We start from the raw sequence: 17,091 nt of genomic DNA, 5'->3' as shown, positions 1-17,091 counted from the left end.
TCAGTCCTTGTTTTGATTTGGAAGATTTCCAAGAGGAGAATATCAAACCCACAGTACAATTTTAACACCAGAAGTCAGTCTTTCCTCTTGAGTACAAATGGAAAATTAAGGATCTGTATTTACTTAATAAAATTTCACAAAGAGAAAATAATTAAACGACAAATAAAGAAGAAAATGGAAATCAGGGAACATGGAGTTAATTCAGGCAACAGAATAGAGTAGTAAAAAGGCTTATTAATATGCAAAGAGATGTGAATAAGATTATACACGAACAAGAGTGGGCTGTTAAGAGGGACAATCAGGGAACCAAAAACAACTGTTTGAAATTAAAAAATCTAGTATTTGAAATTAAAAATTAAATATAGAAGTTGGAAGGTAAAGATGATAAAATTTCCTAATATTACTATTAGTATAAGCCAACAAAACATAAAAGAGACAAGATAAATGTCTTACAGGATTATTGTAGGAGACCCAACGTCTTATTAATACTGGTTGTAAAAAGAGTGGACAAAGAGCATGGAGGAAAGGAAATTGCAAGTAACCTAAGAATTTCCTTTACCTGAAGTATCTGTACATCTAGATAAAAAGCATATCTCAAATGGTAAGCACAGTAAGTGATGAAAAAGACCTAAATTGTGAAATTAGCATCTTACAGAGAGAAAAACCACATGCTTACATACCAAGCAAAAATAATTAGAATGGCATAGGATTGTAAAATACTGGATAATAGGAAACAATGGCATATGCCTTTAAAATTTGAGGCTAAATGAATTTTAACTTAGAATTTTATACCCAGTCTAAATATTAATTGTGTTGATAGCCAGACATGTAAGGACTCAGAATATTTATTTTCCACTCATCCTTTCTATGGAAGTGTTTGAAGGATGAAATGAGAAATGAAACCAAGGCAGAAGAGAACGTAGGATCTGGAAAACATCATAATCCAAATTCAGGGAGCAGCTAACAAAAGTCCTAGGCTGACAACTCTTTGGGCTTAGAGCAGCAATATGCTAGAGGACTCCAGGCGTGCAGTGGAGAATGCATGCTGAGTGGCTGACATATCACCCAGGAGAAGCTCAGCTACGATCTTCCAGTTTAATATCCGCGGCACAGCAACAGCCAGGCCTACTGTGGAGGAGGTGTCACCTTTTAAAAACAGAATCTACATTCTTCAGCAGCACTGAAAATGCTAGGCTGGAAGTGGAGTGCAGGTGTCAGGCTGAAAGCCTGTGGAATCTGAGTTTCTACATAAGGAATTGCGGTCAGGTCCTTGTGTATCCAAAACTCATTCTTGCAACACCTGCCTTGGGTGAGACAGGGTTGAAATGGCTGATGGTGCTTTGCAGGTATAGTGGGGAAGACATGAAGCTGAAGACCGTGGACATTTAGGAGTAGAGGAACCAGAGCTGTGAATGACGGCCAAGGGGTAATGGGCAGGGAGTGGGGGGAGAAATAATGGATCAAAAAGGGAAAGCTCTGAATTGGGGAAAAGGAGAAAAGCATGAGTTCCTTAAGTTCTTATCTATTGTATTCAGGTTTTCTGATTTTTCTTTTTTGTTTTTTGCCAGACTTAGTATTTGTTTTGGTTTGTTTTTAGAGAGATAAGCCTCTTCTGGTTATGGAATACTGGGTTGGCTGGTTCGACAGATGGGGAGATAAGCACCATGTTAAAGATGCAAAGGGTGAGTGTTTTGCAGTGTTTGACTCCAGGAAGAGATGGCCCCGGGTGCCGTGAGAACTCATTCACACAGTTCTCTGCTAATTGATTCATTTGATCAGCCATAGATATTCATGCAACTTTTTATATACAAGCACTCAGCCAGGCCCTGAGGATGCTCTGGTGGATAGAAATTACATGGTTCCCACCCCCCCAACACAGTATAAGTTAGTGAGGTTCACAGATCATTACAGAGTAAAACAATCAATATATAGTTCCATGTTTGGCTGATACTTTGAAGCAAACAGTCAGGGTGCAGTGATAGAAAAGACAGAAGAGAGACCTGCCCAGGTAAAGTTAGGTGGCCACCGAAGGTTCTCTGAAAATGTGACGTCTGAGGAAGGTGGAACATTAATCATCTCTAGCAGTGCATAGGCCCTGTTGATGGCATTGTCAACTAAGCATTAATAGTTAGGGGACAACATGCAGCGATGGCCAAGAGCATGGATCTTGGAGCCAAAGAGATCAGGTTTTAATCCCAGCTCTGGAGTGCTAGCCATGGGACCTCATGCAGGCTTCCTTCATTTTAAGTCTCAGTGACCTCATCCAAACGTGAAGATTATCATAAAACCGACCTCATGAGGCTAGTGTGAGGATTAAGTGCTGCCACTTAGAGCAATGCCTGGCAGTCATTTGCTTAATAACCATATGTGTCTACAGAAGATATTTTGAAAGAGCTATTATGAAAACAAGCCCACTTGTATCTGAAGTATAGAAAAATATTGAAAAATACTTGGGGACTGAGAAAAGCCTGTTTTGGGTTGAAAAATAGAAAAAGTCAAGAGAAAATGCCATTATCACCACCAGTACCACCAACAATAATACCATCACTACCACCAACAATAATGCCAGCAACAATACCACCACCACCACCACCACCACCACCACCAAATAACAGTTTTCTGGTCTCTTGTATGGCAGGCACTGTGCCTTTTTTCCACATATATTACCTCATCAATGAATTTTCTCATCAGTCCCATGATATAGTTGGAATTAATACATTCATTTAACAGATCAGGAAGCAGTGGCATTGAGAAAGAAAATGGGTTGACCAAGTCATACAAATAGTAAAGAGCATAGCCAGAATTGACTCCCACTCTGAATGACTTTTAACCTCCTCCTTCCCACTGTGGCCAGTGGAGAGATGGTAGTAGCTGTTTAAACACAGTAAAAAATGGAAGTTTTTGTGGCTAAAGATTAACAGCAACCACTCGTGGACTATTGCAGTGTTTCCAAGTCAGTGTTCCCAGAAACATTGTACTGGAAGGCAGTAATGAGGGTATACTAATTGTAAGTATGATTTCAAAAAAATTAAGGAAAATTAGATACGTAAGTGACATGAGAATTCTTAGGGTATTATTTAATAGATGTAGGTTGGAGTCAAATTATGTCGATACGTTGGAAAAAAAGTTCAAAAATCTTTTGGGATTGATAGGATTTGGTGTCCTAGAGTAGTTCTGGCCAATTCTGCCTATTTCTTTGTTGGAATCTTTGTAGAGGTGGAGTGATAACACATTTGCAGTAGGTCTTTAACGTCATCAGCAGGTTCTTGGAAACTTTAAAAATGATGCACAGCACATCCTCATGTAATACCATCTTCTTCAACATCGTTTCATTCTAAAATTGAGATAAAAATTGGTTTTGTTTTATATTATTTCACTTAAAGTCTCCATTCCCAAGAATGTGTACAGCTGTGAAGCGAGGAGTTACTGTAATTGATTGCGGAGTGGGGTTGGAAATGATAAGAGTTTGCCAGAGACTTCTTTCTCCTCTCAATTTCTAACATTCTCTATGTTTTCGTCTTCCCCTTTGCAGAGGTTGAACGTGCTGTGTCTGAATTCATCAAATATGAGATCTCCTTCAATGTGTATATGTTCCATGGTGGAACCAACTTTGGTTTCATGAATGGGGCCACAAATTTCGGGAAGCACACTGGCATTGTCACCAGCTATGGCAAGTGTCTGCCGGTGCAGTAGTCTCTCCAGCATGGGCGGTGCTAGGGCTTTACAGAGGAGGCTCTGGAAGCCTGTTCTGGCGTCACTGGGTTCTTGACCTCTAATCTATGCTGAGTACTGAGGATTTTCCTATCTATTTTCCTGATGTTCATAATGCCCCAACAGGCTGTCATTGCAGTAGACAGGGCTTTCTAGGACTTAGAGCTCCGCTTCACGCATCTCGTATAATGCCCTGTTGGCTTGAACCTCTGAAGAGAGGCAGGGTAGGAACGGCGACTGCCGTAAAGGCACAGACCTGCATGGCCGGGCAATACCAGCTGAACAAAGAAAAGAGTATCCATTGCAGGGCTGTCTACTCTTCTGGCTTCCCTGGGCCACATTGGAAGAAGAAGAATTGTCTTAGACCACACATAAAATACACTAACAGTAATGATAGCTGATGAGCCTAAAAAAGTGCAGAATGTTTTAAGAAAGTTTATGAATTTGTGTTGGGCTGCATTCAAAGCTGTCCTGGGCCGTCTGTGGCCCGTGAGCTGTGGGTTGAACACGTTTGCATTAGAAAGTGAAATCGGGGCATGCCCAGTGTCACGGCAGCCTCGGGGTCCCAGGAAGACTTGTGGGAAGTGTCCTTAGATTGGCCTCACACACTCACGTGGGATGGAGGGTGTCTTCCTTCTCTCTCACTCTCAGTGGCCCTGGCCGTCTCCAGCCGGCGGTGCTGAAACAGGGCCTGCCGCGGAGACTGCGTGGCTGGTGACTGGCCCCGGTGTCTTGCAGACTATGATGCTGTGCTCACGGAGGCTGGAGATTACACAGAAAAATATTTCAAGCTTCAAAAACTCTTGGAATCTGTCTCAGGTACTCAGCACCCATTTAACTTACGGGCCAGCCCTCCCCATGAGGAGTCTCCGTTCTGTGGAAAAGTGAGGAGGGCGCGGGTCTGCCTTGTGGGCAGCAGTTACGCCGAGCTCCCGAGAACAACGGCAACCTTAACTTCGAACCCTGGGCTTAAAGTCTGTGATTTTTGAAATAAGGGTTTCTAAGCATTTTATAAGCCTCAGTTTCTTCACTGAAACATAAAGGTAGTAACCTTGGTCTCCTGTGATGACTGTGAAGGCTGAGTTACTCTTTGTAAAGCTCTCAGTACCATGGATGACATAGTAATCCCGAATATGAAAGCAAAGGCCGTGCTGGATAGGCATGGGGGGCTTAGAGAAGGCAGTGGTCATCTCAGGCACTTTTTGCCCTGTGCCCCATCTCCATTGCAGCAACTCCCCTGCCCCAAGTACCCAAACTTACTCCCAAGGCTGTGTATCCCCCCATGAGACCGTCGCTGTACCTCCCGCTGTGGGATGCCCTGTCCTACTTAAATGAGGTGAGTGCTGCTTGGCCACAGGAGGTGGAGTGGCCATTGGAGGGATGGGGCAGGGATTCCTTCAGGAAACTGTTTTATTAGGAAGTGGGAAAACAAATCCTCTGCATTTCATTCAGATTTAGAACTGGGGGACAAGAGCCACCAACTCCTTCTGGGTGAACTGTGAAGGGGTTTGTCCTTGGAGTCAGTGTGCAGGGGAGGGGCAGCAGGATGTTAGAGGATCCTGGGTTCCTGCTCAGATGAACCTGTCTGGAGATGCTCTTGTTTAGACTGCGTGGTCCTTATGAAATCCACATAGGAAAAGCTGCTGAGCTGGGATTGGGAGAACAGCTTCTGCCCCCGCTTTGCCAGCAGCTGGGCCTGGACTTCCTCGGTCACTTTTCCATCAGCCTTCCTGTCTTATTTTGAAGAAAGGTGAAAGCTGCTTGGAACTGAAACTGTAGCCCTTGAATTCACATTGGTTTTACCTCTGCTATCACTATTTTGGAGAAAAGGTAGTGACTGGTACACTAAAGAAACTACATTTATTTAATGTAACTAAATTTAATTTAGTGAAATAAACATTTGCTTGGTGCATAATTCATTGCTAGACTTCAATATTTTAGAATACAATTTATTTACTCTTTTTTTCTTTTTCTTGAGACAGGGTCTTGCTCTATGGCTCTGGCTGGAGTGCAGTGGCACAGTCATGGCTCACTGCAGCCTTGAACTCCTGGGCTTAAGCAATCCTCCTGCCTCAGCTTCTTGAGTAGCTGGGATTACAGGAGAGCACCAACACGCCCAGTTAAGTTTTTAAATTTTTTGTAGATACAGGGTCTCACTATGTTGGCCAGGCTGGTCTTAAACTCCTGGCCTCAAGTGATCCACCTGCCTTGGCCTCCCAAAGTGCTGGGATTACAGGCACGAGCCCCTTTGCCCCATCTCTTTCCTCTGTTAATCAGTTCTTAGGATGATGGCGATTGCTCCTGCATCACTGTGCCCTGCAGTTCCCGGAGTTTCCTGGGCAGGGAGATGTCAGCACAGCAGTATCACATGCCATCTGTTTTATCTTTTCCCATTCAGAGAACCCTTGGGGACCATTAGGTGGGACCACACCAAATGACAGGGTCTTAGAAAGGAGGATCCTGACTTCTCAGCCCTCGGGCTTCTGTTCCTGCCATTTCTTCTCATAGCCAGTCAGGTCCCATCAGCCCGTCAACATGGAGAACCTTCCCATAAACAATGGGAGTGGCCAGTCCTATGGCTTTGTCCTGTATGAGAAGTCCATCTGCTCCGGAGGCCGCCTCTGTGCCCACGCTCATGACATGGCACAGGTAGGGCCAACAGGCTCCCTGTGTGGGAAGCAAAATGCATCACCTCCCCATGCTGTTGGGCAGGGTAGTTGGTTGAGGTGCACGTTGCTGTTTGATGACCTACTATATGGGAGGCACTGGGACTAAAAAGTCAGGCCAAATAGACTTGCTTTCTGCTTTATCACCACCGAGAGTCTCTTCGGCCTCCACGCAGCTTCATGCCATCTGTGAACACCACAGCTGGTCCCTGCCTTCATACTGACCTCCTTCTGCCAAAACTACGGCCTCTGTTTTCCCTTTCTTCAGGTGGGCCTAGCAGTCTGATGCCGGCTCTTCTTTTGCAGGTGTTCCTGGATGAGACAATGATAGGGATTCTGAACGAGAATAATCAGGACCTGCACATTCCTGAACTCAGGGTATGTAATTTGAGAGCCCAGGTGATGCCCTTGACCGCCCTCAAATGCAGACGGAGCCTGGTCCTGAGATAGTCAGCCTCCCTTCTCCACCCCTGCTGTTGGTACTGCTCCTCACCTGGGGCTGCGGCAGGAAGTGTGCAGGTCTGGAAGCCTAAGTGCCCCCCAGGCCCTGGTCCCTCAGGAGCTACCGCGTGCTGGAAGGGAGGGGGTTTCCTCACTAAGCCCTGAGCCTGTCCTCAGCCCCTGGTTGGGTTTCTGAGCTTTTAGGGTTGGTTAGAGGCACAGCTGAGTCTCTGCCTTTCCCAGTAGGGTCAGCAGAGGGAAAGGGAAGATTGACTGTGGGAACACAGGCAGTCCTTAGGTGACAGGGAAGACTGCTGGGCTCTGGAGCCTCCTTTTCTCCCATGTGTCTCTCCATGTGGAACTCAGCAAAAAAATGGGTTGTCGGGTAGACGCCCTCCATGGCGCGTGGTCTCCATGACCTGGCCTGTCTCAGCAGGACTGCCGATACCTGAGGATCCTGGTGGAGAATCAAGGACGAGTCAATTTTTCATGGCAAATACAGAATGAGCAGAAAGGTGGGCTCTGGCTGTGGCTTCTCCTCAGTTACTCAAAACCGAAGACCCGGGCTACGCACTGGGGTTGGGGGGGAAAACCAGCCCCTCAGTAGTGGGCTACCCAGGTCCTGGGAGCGGAGATGCAAAATCCGCCCCTCGCCCTTGTCTTGCCACGTCTGATCTCTGGGGCCAGAGGGTGGAGCCAGTGCGTTCGGTGCTGGCTTGTCCGGGAGCAGGGCCGGTTTCCTTTTGGGAATTTCAGGAGAAGTTCGGTACTAAGTGGGGGAACTTGCTTGGTAGTGTGGAAATGTGTAGGTAAAACCTTCAGTCAAAGCAGGTCAGACAAACGTTTGCCCTCCTGGCTGAGCCCCTGTCCTAAGGCACATACATGTCTGCATTGCTTTGTCCGAGATGCTAGTCCAGTCCCGGCTCATATTCTCTTTCTTGCGTCCCATCTGCATCTGCAGGAATAACTGGATCTGTCAGCATCAATAACTCTTCTCTGGAGGGCTTTACCATCTATTCCCTGGAGATGAAAATGAGCTTCTTTGAGAGGTATGCTCCAGCTGGCCCCCCGTGCACACTTCAGTGATCAGGGAACTCAGAGATTTCAGATTCCTCACTGCAGATGAAGAGTCCGAGATACAGAGACTGAGTGATTTACTCCAGGCTGTCAGGCACTGCGGCATCAGAACTAACGTGTCTAGCGTGTCTAGTCTATGCTAGCTCATTGAAACAGAATATTTGGCTCGGCCCAAGCCACCTGGGGTGGGTACTGGGAACTGGGTTGGGAAGGGGCCTCCTCTCCCCCATGACTTGGCCTTCCTTCCAGGCTCCGCTCTGCCACCTGGAAGCCTGTCCCAGATAGCCACCAGGGCCCGGCCTTCTACCGTGGGACCTTGAAGGCTGGCCCTTCTCCCAAGGACACCTTCCTGAGCCTGCTGGTAGGTGACGCCCTCTGCTGCCCTGGTGTTCCAAACACCGATTTTATTTTTAAAGGGTTCTGGAGCAAAGCCAGTGTTCCTGGAGGAATACTTCCCTTTCTTTTCCTCTTCTTCCTCATCTCCAACCGAGCATTCCAACATTGATCAGTCTTCCTAATTTATCACTATTTAGAGAATAACACATCAAAACACAATTAAAAATTCGAACAAATAACAAGGGGGAGAGAGCAGAGCATGACGTTCCCCTCTGCACCCACCCCCATTCCAGGTAGTCTCTGCTTCTCAGAACTCAACACTGCCAACAGTGGTATATTTTTGTATATAACTTTGCCTGAACACACACACACACACACACAATTGTTTTTACACTAATAGAATTGTACCATGTATTCTGCAACTTTGTTTTTCTGTGTGGGGTGAGTTGGTAGGTTAGTTTTCACCTAGAATATCTCTTTCTGTATAAATACACATAGGTAACATAAACGTACAAAATGTGAATGTACAGATCAACAAATGATCACAAAGTGAACACCATATAATTATCATTGAAATTTAAAAATATTGTTAGCACCCCTCCCAACCACTGCCCCCTTCTCTGCAAAGGTCACCACTACCTTGACTTCCAACACCCTAGGCCAGTGTCTCCTATTTTGACTTTATGTAAATGAAATCATACAGGGCATCTTCTTTTTAATATTTTTTTTTGTTCAGTGTTGTGAGGTTCAGCCATTTATCGATTTTGCAGTGATTTGTTCCTTTTCACTGTTGTACTGGGTTCCTTTAGTAAATACGTGATGATTTAACCATTTTACTTTCTCTGGACATTTGGATTATATCTGGGGCTTGTCTATGATAAATTGTTAAGACTTACTTTGTGTTTATGTTCATGACTGAGATCTCCCTGTCAGGTTTTGGTGCCAGGTTTAGGGCTCTCCTACAGGATGTAGGAAGGGGATTTGTATAAGACAAGTACCACGTACACATGTAATGGAGTTCATTAGTGAAGCCTTCTAGAGCTGGCATTTTCTTTTTGAGAAAGTTTGCGAGTGTAGATTCAATTATTGAAAGATTAAAGTACTATTCGGATTTTGTTTCTTGTAAAGTTAGCTTTGAGAAAATATATTTTTCTGGAAATTTTCCCATTTCATCGAAATTTTCAAATACGTTGCCTTTAAAGTCTTCGTGTTTGATGTCGAGATCATTGGTAGTCACATGCCCCTTGTCATTGTTACAGGATACCGAAGCGCTCTTTTCCTTGATGATTCTCACCAGAACACTATCAGTGTTATTAATCGTTCAAAGCACAGTGTCTGGCTATGACTCTTACTATGTTACGTATTTGTTTTTTGATTCTTTAATTTCTGTCATTATCTTTATTATTCTGTTTATTCAATTTCTTAGTTTAGGATTAATTTGCTTTATTTTTATAATGTCATAGATACTTAGATCATGGATTTTTAGTCTTTATTCTTTTTAATTATATGAATTTAGGTTATTAATCATCATTTAAGCATGGATTTGGTTGCATCTCATAAGTTTTAAAAAGACTTTTTGAGGTAAAATTACATAACATAAAATTAGCTCTGGTAAAGTGAACAATTAAGTAGCATTTTGTGCCTTCACAATGCCATGCAGCCACTATCTCTAGTTCCAATGCATTTTCATTATTCTAAAGGAAACCCTATAACCATTTGGCAATTACTTCCCCATTTTCCTCTTCTTCCATCCCCTGGCAACAGCAATCTTTTTTTTTTTTTTTTTTTGAGATGGAGTCTTGCTCTGTTGCCCAGGCTGCAGTGCAGTGGTGCGATCTCATCTCACTGCAAGCTCCGCCTCCTGGGTTCACTCCTGCCTCAGCCTCCCGAGTAGCTGGGACTACAGGTGCCCGCTGCCAGGCCCGACTAATTTTTTGCGTTTTTAGTAGAGACGGGGTTTCACCGTGTTAGCCAGGATGGTCTCGATTTCCTGACCTCGTGATCCGCCCATCTCGGCCTCCCAAAGTGCGGGGATTACAGGCTTGAACCACTGCACCCGGCCATAGCAATCTTTTTATTATCTTTATGGATTTGCCTATACCGGAAATGACTCCCATACCATTTTTTTTTTTTTTTACATAGAATAACATAGAATAAGAATAAATTTAATATGTATTTTTTTCATGACTTAGGAATTATATTCTTCAAAGTAAGAATTCAGAATGTACATAATTATAAGCCATATTTCATATTAGTGTATTATTAATTTTTATATTATACTTTCCATTATATGGGTAGTGGTTCATATTGAAATACAGAAAAAATAAGTTGTAGTAAGACAAGTGATGTCTATATAGAAAGAGATGAATCATTTTAGTGTCTTATTAGTTGGATAGTTGCTGCTTTAGGGTTGCCATGTTAGCTTGACATTTTAATCATAAGTACAAATTCTATCTAAAAAATAATGAAGGTTTCGTAAAAACAGCTGATACTAAAGGTGAGCACCTCACATGTCGGTGCTTCTCTGAAGGTATCCAGTTGACCTTGGTGTGGGCATTTTAGAATGTCTTAAAGACGGTTTTGTAAGGAGCTGGCAGGCAAATTAAGCCCAACGAAAGAGAAGGTCTGCAGTTTATCCTGCAGGTTAGGGCCAATCTTGAGTCTGCTGGGAATTATAAAATACCTACTCTTGCTCTTTCACCTCTAAGTTTTAGGTTGGAATTTCACTTTTCCTTCGTATGGCTGTACGGGTTGTTGACGGCCGCATGCTTCACAAGGACTTGCACATAATGACAACTTCCATGTTTTTGGGGACATAGAGAAGCTTCCTTGGGACCAGAACTTTGCCATAGTAGGGCTGTACTTTCTTCTCGTATTAAGGGAAATAGTGTAGACTGATGGTACCATTTGGCAGGTAGTATTCAACCTAAGGCACTGGATGTCCTGGTGGCACTGTCCAGAAAGCTGCAGGCCACTCTGGGGGCCTTGTTGTTGCTGGGGAGAAACATGATGATCTTTCCCAATAAATTTATACTTTTTGTGGATTCTTGGCACTGTTTAAGTTCCTTTCTTTTCAAGCTGAAGGACTTCCTTTAGCACTTCTTGTAAAGCAGGTCTAGTGGCGATGAACTCCCTCAGTTTTTGTATGTCTGGAAGTCTTTATCTCTTCTTCATTTTTGAAAGACAGTTTTGCTGGATGTAGTATTCTTGATTGCCAGTTGTTTTTTCTTTCAGCATTTTAAATATATCGGTTCATTCCATGCTAGCCTGCAAGGTTTCTACTGAAAAATCTGCTGATAGTCTTATACCCTACAAGTTTCTATCTATTTTATTGTCATCATCAGTGAATTCAAATATTTTCCAGCTTCCTTTGTCATTACTTGTTAGACTTATGGTTTATTTAGAGGTGATTTTCTTAATTTCCAAGAATTTGGATATTTTATAGTTATCTTTTTGTTACCAATTTCTTGCTTAATTGCATTATAGTCCGAGAAGTTTATGTGAAAACTAGTTTAACACAGGATCAAGCTTGTAAATATTCTGAGGTATACTTGAAAGAATATGTGTATACTGTAGATGTTAGATCAATGTTCTATTATGTCAATTAGTTCAATTTTGTTAATCATCTTTCATATGTTTTATATCTTTATTGATTGTTATTTGCTTTGCCTACTGACTGTTGAAAGGTTGTATAAAAATTTCCTACTATGGTTGTAAATTTGTTTATTTCTCTTTATTATTCTGTCAGTTTTGCTGATATGTTTTGTATCTATGCTTTTATCTTCCTTATGTATGTTGTATATACATTTATGGTAAATTAAGAATGTTACCATCATGAAATGTCCCTCTTTATCTCTAATAATGCTTCTTGCCTTAAAGTATTATTTTTCTGAATATTAACAGAGCTATAGCAACTTCCTTTTGGTTAGGGTTTACATATCTTTATCCATTGTTTTTCTTTTATTTTTTCAATACCTTATGTTTTTGATGCTTCTCTTATATGTAGCATATAACTACTTTATTTGAAGTCAAGTCAAGAAACCTTTGTCCTTTAATTTGGAGCATTTCAGAGACTCCAATTGTATATGCTATAGACCGTTTTGTTATATCCCAGAATAAGCAGGTGCCTCTAGTGGAAAACTGCCTGGATGTCTCCTTGTCTCTCCATTTCCTTCTTCTAGATTTTGGTCCTATAATTCTTCATTATATTGTAAGCAGATTTTTAAAAATGTGCAGCTTTTATATTAATAGCCACTGTCAGCAGTGGTGTTCATCACTATTACCTGATATTTATTTCTGGAAGTAGGAGATCTGCTTTTTAAAATATATGACATTATATATCACATAACAGGAACAACAGCAGCCCTACCATCAGAGGGTTGGTTCTATTTATGTTTTTCTCTTTCGTTCCTAGAGTGCAAGGTAGAAATTCTATAACATATCCCACTCTAAACTCACCTCCCTTTGAGTGCCATAAAGGGTCTCAGTCTTGTTCTCACTCCCCAAGTGCCTTAGGTTTTACCTTGCTAAGGTGAACCTGTTTCCAAATCTCAAGCCACCGTTCCTTTCAGAACTGGAATTATGGATTCGTGTTCATCAATGGGCGGAACCTTGGGCGGTATTGGAACATTGGGCCTCAGCAAACACTGTACCTTCCTGCAGTCTGGCTTCGTCCGGAAGACAACGAGGTACGTCGCCCAGTCTCTGCCTTGACATCTCATAAACTTTCAGATCAAAATGTGAGTTGCAGTGTCTTTTCCATCCTGTACTAAATAGGCTTCACCTTTCCCACCGTCAGCCTTTCTTTTCTTCTCAGGTCATCTTGTTTGAGAAGATGCTGAGTGGCTCAGACATCAAATCTACGGACAAGCCCATGCTGTAAAACCGTGTCTGAACATATTTTTTGGGTTGCTGGAGTTCATCTGTAAGTGATTTTTGAGGAATAAGATTTATATTAAGACTATCGAACACGGTGTTGCTTACAATAGCAAAAATGTGAAAATAACAACAACAACAAAAACCAGCAGAAGAATTGTTATGTATTTTGGAGTCTATCTATAGGATGCCTATTTTTAGGCTTTAAAAAGTCTTCAGAATCTTTAACGGCTGATTTATCTAGTTAAATGCTTAATCCTTAGCAGGCTCTTATTCTTTAATTAAACATGCCTTAAGTAGATGTGAATAAAATGAAAACAAGTTTCACTTCTGCCTTCCATACTCAATTGAAGGGAAGGGAAAAGTCTGTAGCCTGGGGAAGAGTAAGGATACTGATTTCCTCATGCCAGAGACAGTATTGCATGTACTAATGGGCAAACTCACGGTCTCCCTTCTCTCTCTCTCTCTCTCTCTCTCTCTCTCTCTCTCTCTCTCTCTCTCCCCCTCCCTCTCTCTCTCCCCCTCCCTGTCTCTCTCTCTGCGTGGGTGTGTGTGTGTGCACATGTGTGTGTGTGCACGTGTGTGTGTGTGGAGTAGGGGAAAGCAGAGGGCAATGAACAATGTCTTTCATTTCCCTTCAACTGTGTGTCTACAAGGTGACCCTGCGTGTCACATCTAATCAGAGAAGGAACAGCAGTTTGGTCATTTGCTTCAGACACGTGTGACAACAAAGCTTAGCATGGGGTTCTCTGTGTCTCCTTACTCCCTGTCTATCTGGCTATAGTCAATACCTGATAGTGGGTAGGTATTAGTGAGATTAGCCACACATGCGTGAATATTCTAACCACTCTGAAAAGCCAGTGGTGCTATTTGAAAAAACTGGCACCATTGGGAACCACACACTTTCTTATATACAAAACATAGCACTTGGCCTAAATTCAAACCAATGCATTAAAAACAAATCTTATCACCCTGTTAAATATAGTGCCTAGGGCTTTCAAGTAATTAGTAAGTAATCTTGTGTCCAGAGGGAAGAGAACTCTGTTTGGATTGGAATGAAGACAGAGATGTGATGTCAGATTGTCTTCTCTCCCACTAGTCTGAATGACTCTTTCAATGGAGGAAACTTCTGTCAGATACCTCCACAATTCTACATAAAACTCTTTTCTCTGGGGATGTAGCCTCAAACCTATGAACTCTGTGGAAAATGTAGGGTAAAGGAGGAAAGCAGAACTAATAATCCTAATGATCATGAGTACGTATTATATTTCAGTTGTAACATCTACAACATCTAAACTTAACAACAACCGTGCAACATGCCCATTTTACAGGTGGGAAACCAAGGTTCAAAGAGGTGTTTGAAATCATGTCTCTCTGATCGGCACCTCCTCTTTTGCTACTACCTTAGTTCCACACGTATGCCAGTCTTTTCCAAATATGAATGCAAAAATGCTATCCAGAAGATATAATGCTTTCAGTGCACTTAGAGAAGAAAAAGCTCATAACTTAGAATTCTTTACCCAGCAAAACTATTTTTCAAGAAAAACAAATAAAATACAGAACTTTCTGACAGAAAAATCAAGAGAGTTATCAAAAGATCCCCACTAAATGATGTTCTGTAGCAGCCTTTCTCAAAGTCCCATAGGAGAATTAAACCCTGCAGAAAGTGTCTTCAGTGATTAGTTTCTCATTGTATCATCTGGATGCGTATTAGAGACGTTAACTCATTACATATTGTGGATGCCTTGGGGCATTACATCTTCACATTCTCAGGGAACCCCAGTTGAGAAGAAATTTCTAAAAGATATGCCACAAGCAGATGGAAAGTCTGACTTTTAAGAAAGAAGGTGGAGTCCAAGAAGGATGCTGACATATGTGAGAGTGAATATGAACAAACGTTAACTCCATACAAATAGCACCAATGTCTAACTTGAGGTAGCATCAGCATAAAACTCTTAAGACCAGGCAAAAACACTGTGTAAAGTGAGAGGCATGTGATCACAAAAAAGTGATCTAAGATTTCTGTAATTCTCAGATACTAACTTTAGACTTTGTTGAATATTCATAGTTAGTAAACTTAGCTTAATGTTTAAAGAATACACCTAGAGCTTTTAACTTTCTAAAAAAAGTTAGGAGGATAAATAGAGTGAGAACAAACAAACAAACAAAAATCCTCTAACCAATAAAAGACAAAAGATAGTAGAAGATAAAGAAACAGAAAAGTAAGTACAAGTAGAAACACATATTAAGACAGTAGAATAAATACAGATATATTAGCAACCATAGTAAATTTTATAAATGAGCTAAACTCTAATTAAAAGGTAAAAGTGGTCAGACATTATTTAAAGAAAACTATAAATATTTGAGTTTTACAAGAGATATACCTTTAACATAAAGATGGAATGATTGAAAATCAGGATAAAAAATATGCAAATTCTAACTGAAGGAACTGTAGTAACTGTACTAACATCAGGCAAATAGACTTAACGACAGAAGGTGTTACTAGGTATAGAGGGTTACTCGTAGTAATGGAAATTAAATTCCTGAGAAAGATATAATGATTTTGACTTGTTTTCTAAAAATGTAGCCCCATAATATGTAAAGCAGACATTTCCAGATCTATATGTAGAAATAGAAAAATAAAAGTACCTTGTACTTGAGAAAAGTTTGTTCTACTTAAAAACTTGAGATATGATTCATATACCATACCATTTTTCAAAATGGATTGTAAACTCTTTTAAAGTCTGCAATTCAGTCATTTTTAGTAGGGTATATTCACGAGATTGTACCACCATCATCACCATCGGATCTAGAACGTTTTCATGACTCCAGATAGAAGCCCTTAGCCCGTCAGCAGTTACTCCTGATTCCCCTTTCCGCCCAGCCCCTGGCAACTATGAACTGACTTTCTGTCTCTGGATTTCCCTATTCTGAACGTTTTTTGAAAGTGGAATCAAATATGTGACCCTTCGTGTTCGGCGGCTTTCACGTTTTCAAGCTTCATGGATGCTGTAGCATGTATACTCTGTCCTTTTTCATGGCTGAATGATGTTCCATCATATGGATACACAGCATTTTGTTTATCCATTCATCAGTTGATGACTATTTGAGTTGTTTCCACTTTTTGGATATTATGAATAATGCTACTGTGAATATTCATGCACAAGTTTTTGCGTGGTTGTATGTTTTCCATTCTCTTGGTTATATATACCTGGAAGAGGAATTGCTGGGTCGTATGGTAATTCTGTGTTTAACTTTTTGATAAACCATTAAACTGTTTCCAAAGTGACTGCACCACTTTACATTCCCACCAACAAGGTATTTGGTTTCTAAGTTCTCCACATCCTCACCAACACTTGTTTTTAAGCTCTGTTTTTGATTACAGCCATCCTAGTGAGTATGAAATGTTATCTCATTGTGGTTTTGATTTGCATTTCCCTAAAAATTTATCCTCTTAAACATTGAATCCAAACATGTAGCAATGAAGTCATGCAATTGGACTTTAAGATAACAAAAATTGGCCGGGTGCGGTTGCTCATGCCTGTAATCCCAGCACTTTGAAAGGCCAAGGTGGGTGCAGGCGTTTGTGACCAGGCTGGCCAACATGGTGAAACCCCGTCTCTACTAAAACACACACACACTTAGCCTGGCGTGGTGGTGGGTGCATGTAGTTCCCAGCTACTCGGGAGGCTGAAGCAGGAGAATCCCAGCTATTTGGGAGGTGGAGGTTGCACTAAGCCAAGATTGCACCACTGCACTCCAGCCTGGGCGACAAAGTGAGACCCCGTCTAAAAAAAAAAGTAATCTCTTGAATTTTATGTGCACTTCAGCTTTCATTTCCACACAAAGGTGGTAGTGTCTTTCATCAGGTGTCATGGAAGGATAACTTATCCTCTCTGGCCATATCAGTGGGTTTATTTCTTCAGCACATTCCAGCAAATAAATCATTAGTTGCTTGTAAGGCCTCTGTTGCTGTTATTCTCTG

General features: G+C 41.7%; 1 protein-coding gene across 8 annotated transcripts in view; it reads left to right on the top strand.

Annotated features, from left to right (window-relative positions):
- The window catches only part of GLB1L3 (galactosidase beta 1 like 3), a 50,079-nt gene that overhangs the window by 25,787 nt on the left and 7,201 nt on the right, over positions 1–17,091 (top strand). For 2 of the 8 annotated variants that reach the window (XM_017949143.3, XM_021926773.2), the window contains exons 10-20: positions 1,598–1,682; positions 3,533–3,670; positions 4,450–4,530; positions 4,941–5,047; positions 6,220–6,360; positions 6,684–6,755; positions 7,255–7,333; positions 7,780–7,867; positions 8,145–8,256; positions 12,803–12,970; positions 13,030–13,155. In XM_017949143.3, coding sequence (XP_017804632.2) covers positions 1,598–1,682; positions 3,533–3,670; positions 4,450–4,530; positions 4,941–5,047; positions 6,220–6,360; positions 6,684–6,755; positions 7,255–7,333; positions 7,780–7,867; positions 8,145–8,256; positions 12,803–12,970; positions 13,030–13,113 — 1,155 coding nt within the window. In that variant the 3' untranslated portion in view covers positions 13,114–13,155. Of the gene's footprint in view, positions 1–1,597; positions 1,683–3,532; positions 3,671–4,449; positions 4,531–4,940; positions 5,048–6,219; positions 6,361–6,683; positions 6,756–7,254; positions 7,334–7,779; positions 7,868–8,144; positions 8,257–12,802; positions 12,971–13,029; positions 13,434–17,091 lie in introns of those variants that run through there. The other 6 variants (XM_009187711.2, XM_017949146.3, XM_017949148.3 and 3 more) reach the window with 5 other exon arrangements.

The sequence above is a fragment of the Papio anubis genome, chromosome 12, assembly GCF_008728515.1.
Source record: "Papio anubis isolate 15944 chromosome 12, Panubis1.0, whole genome shotgun sequence".
In the NCBI taxonomy this organism is placed as follows: domain Eukaryota; kingdom Metazoa; phylum Chordata; class Mammalia; order Primates; family Cercopithecidae; genus Papio; species Papio anubis.
The sequence above is the reverse complement of the archived record's forward strand: the minus strand, read 5'-3'. Positions and strand labels throughout refer to the sequence as shown.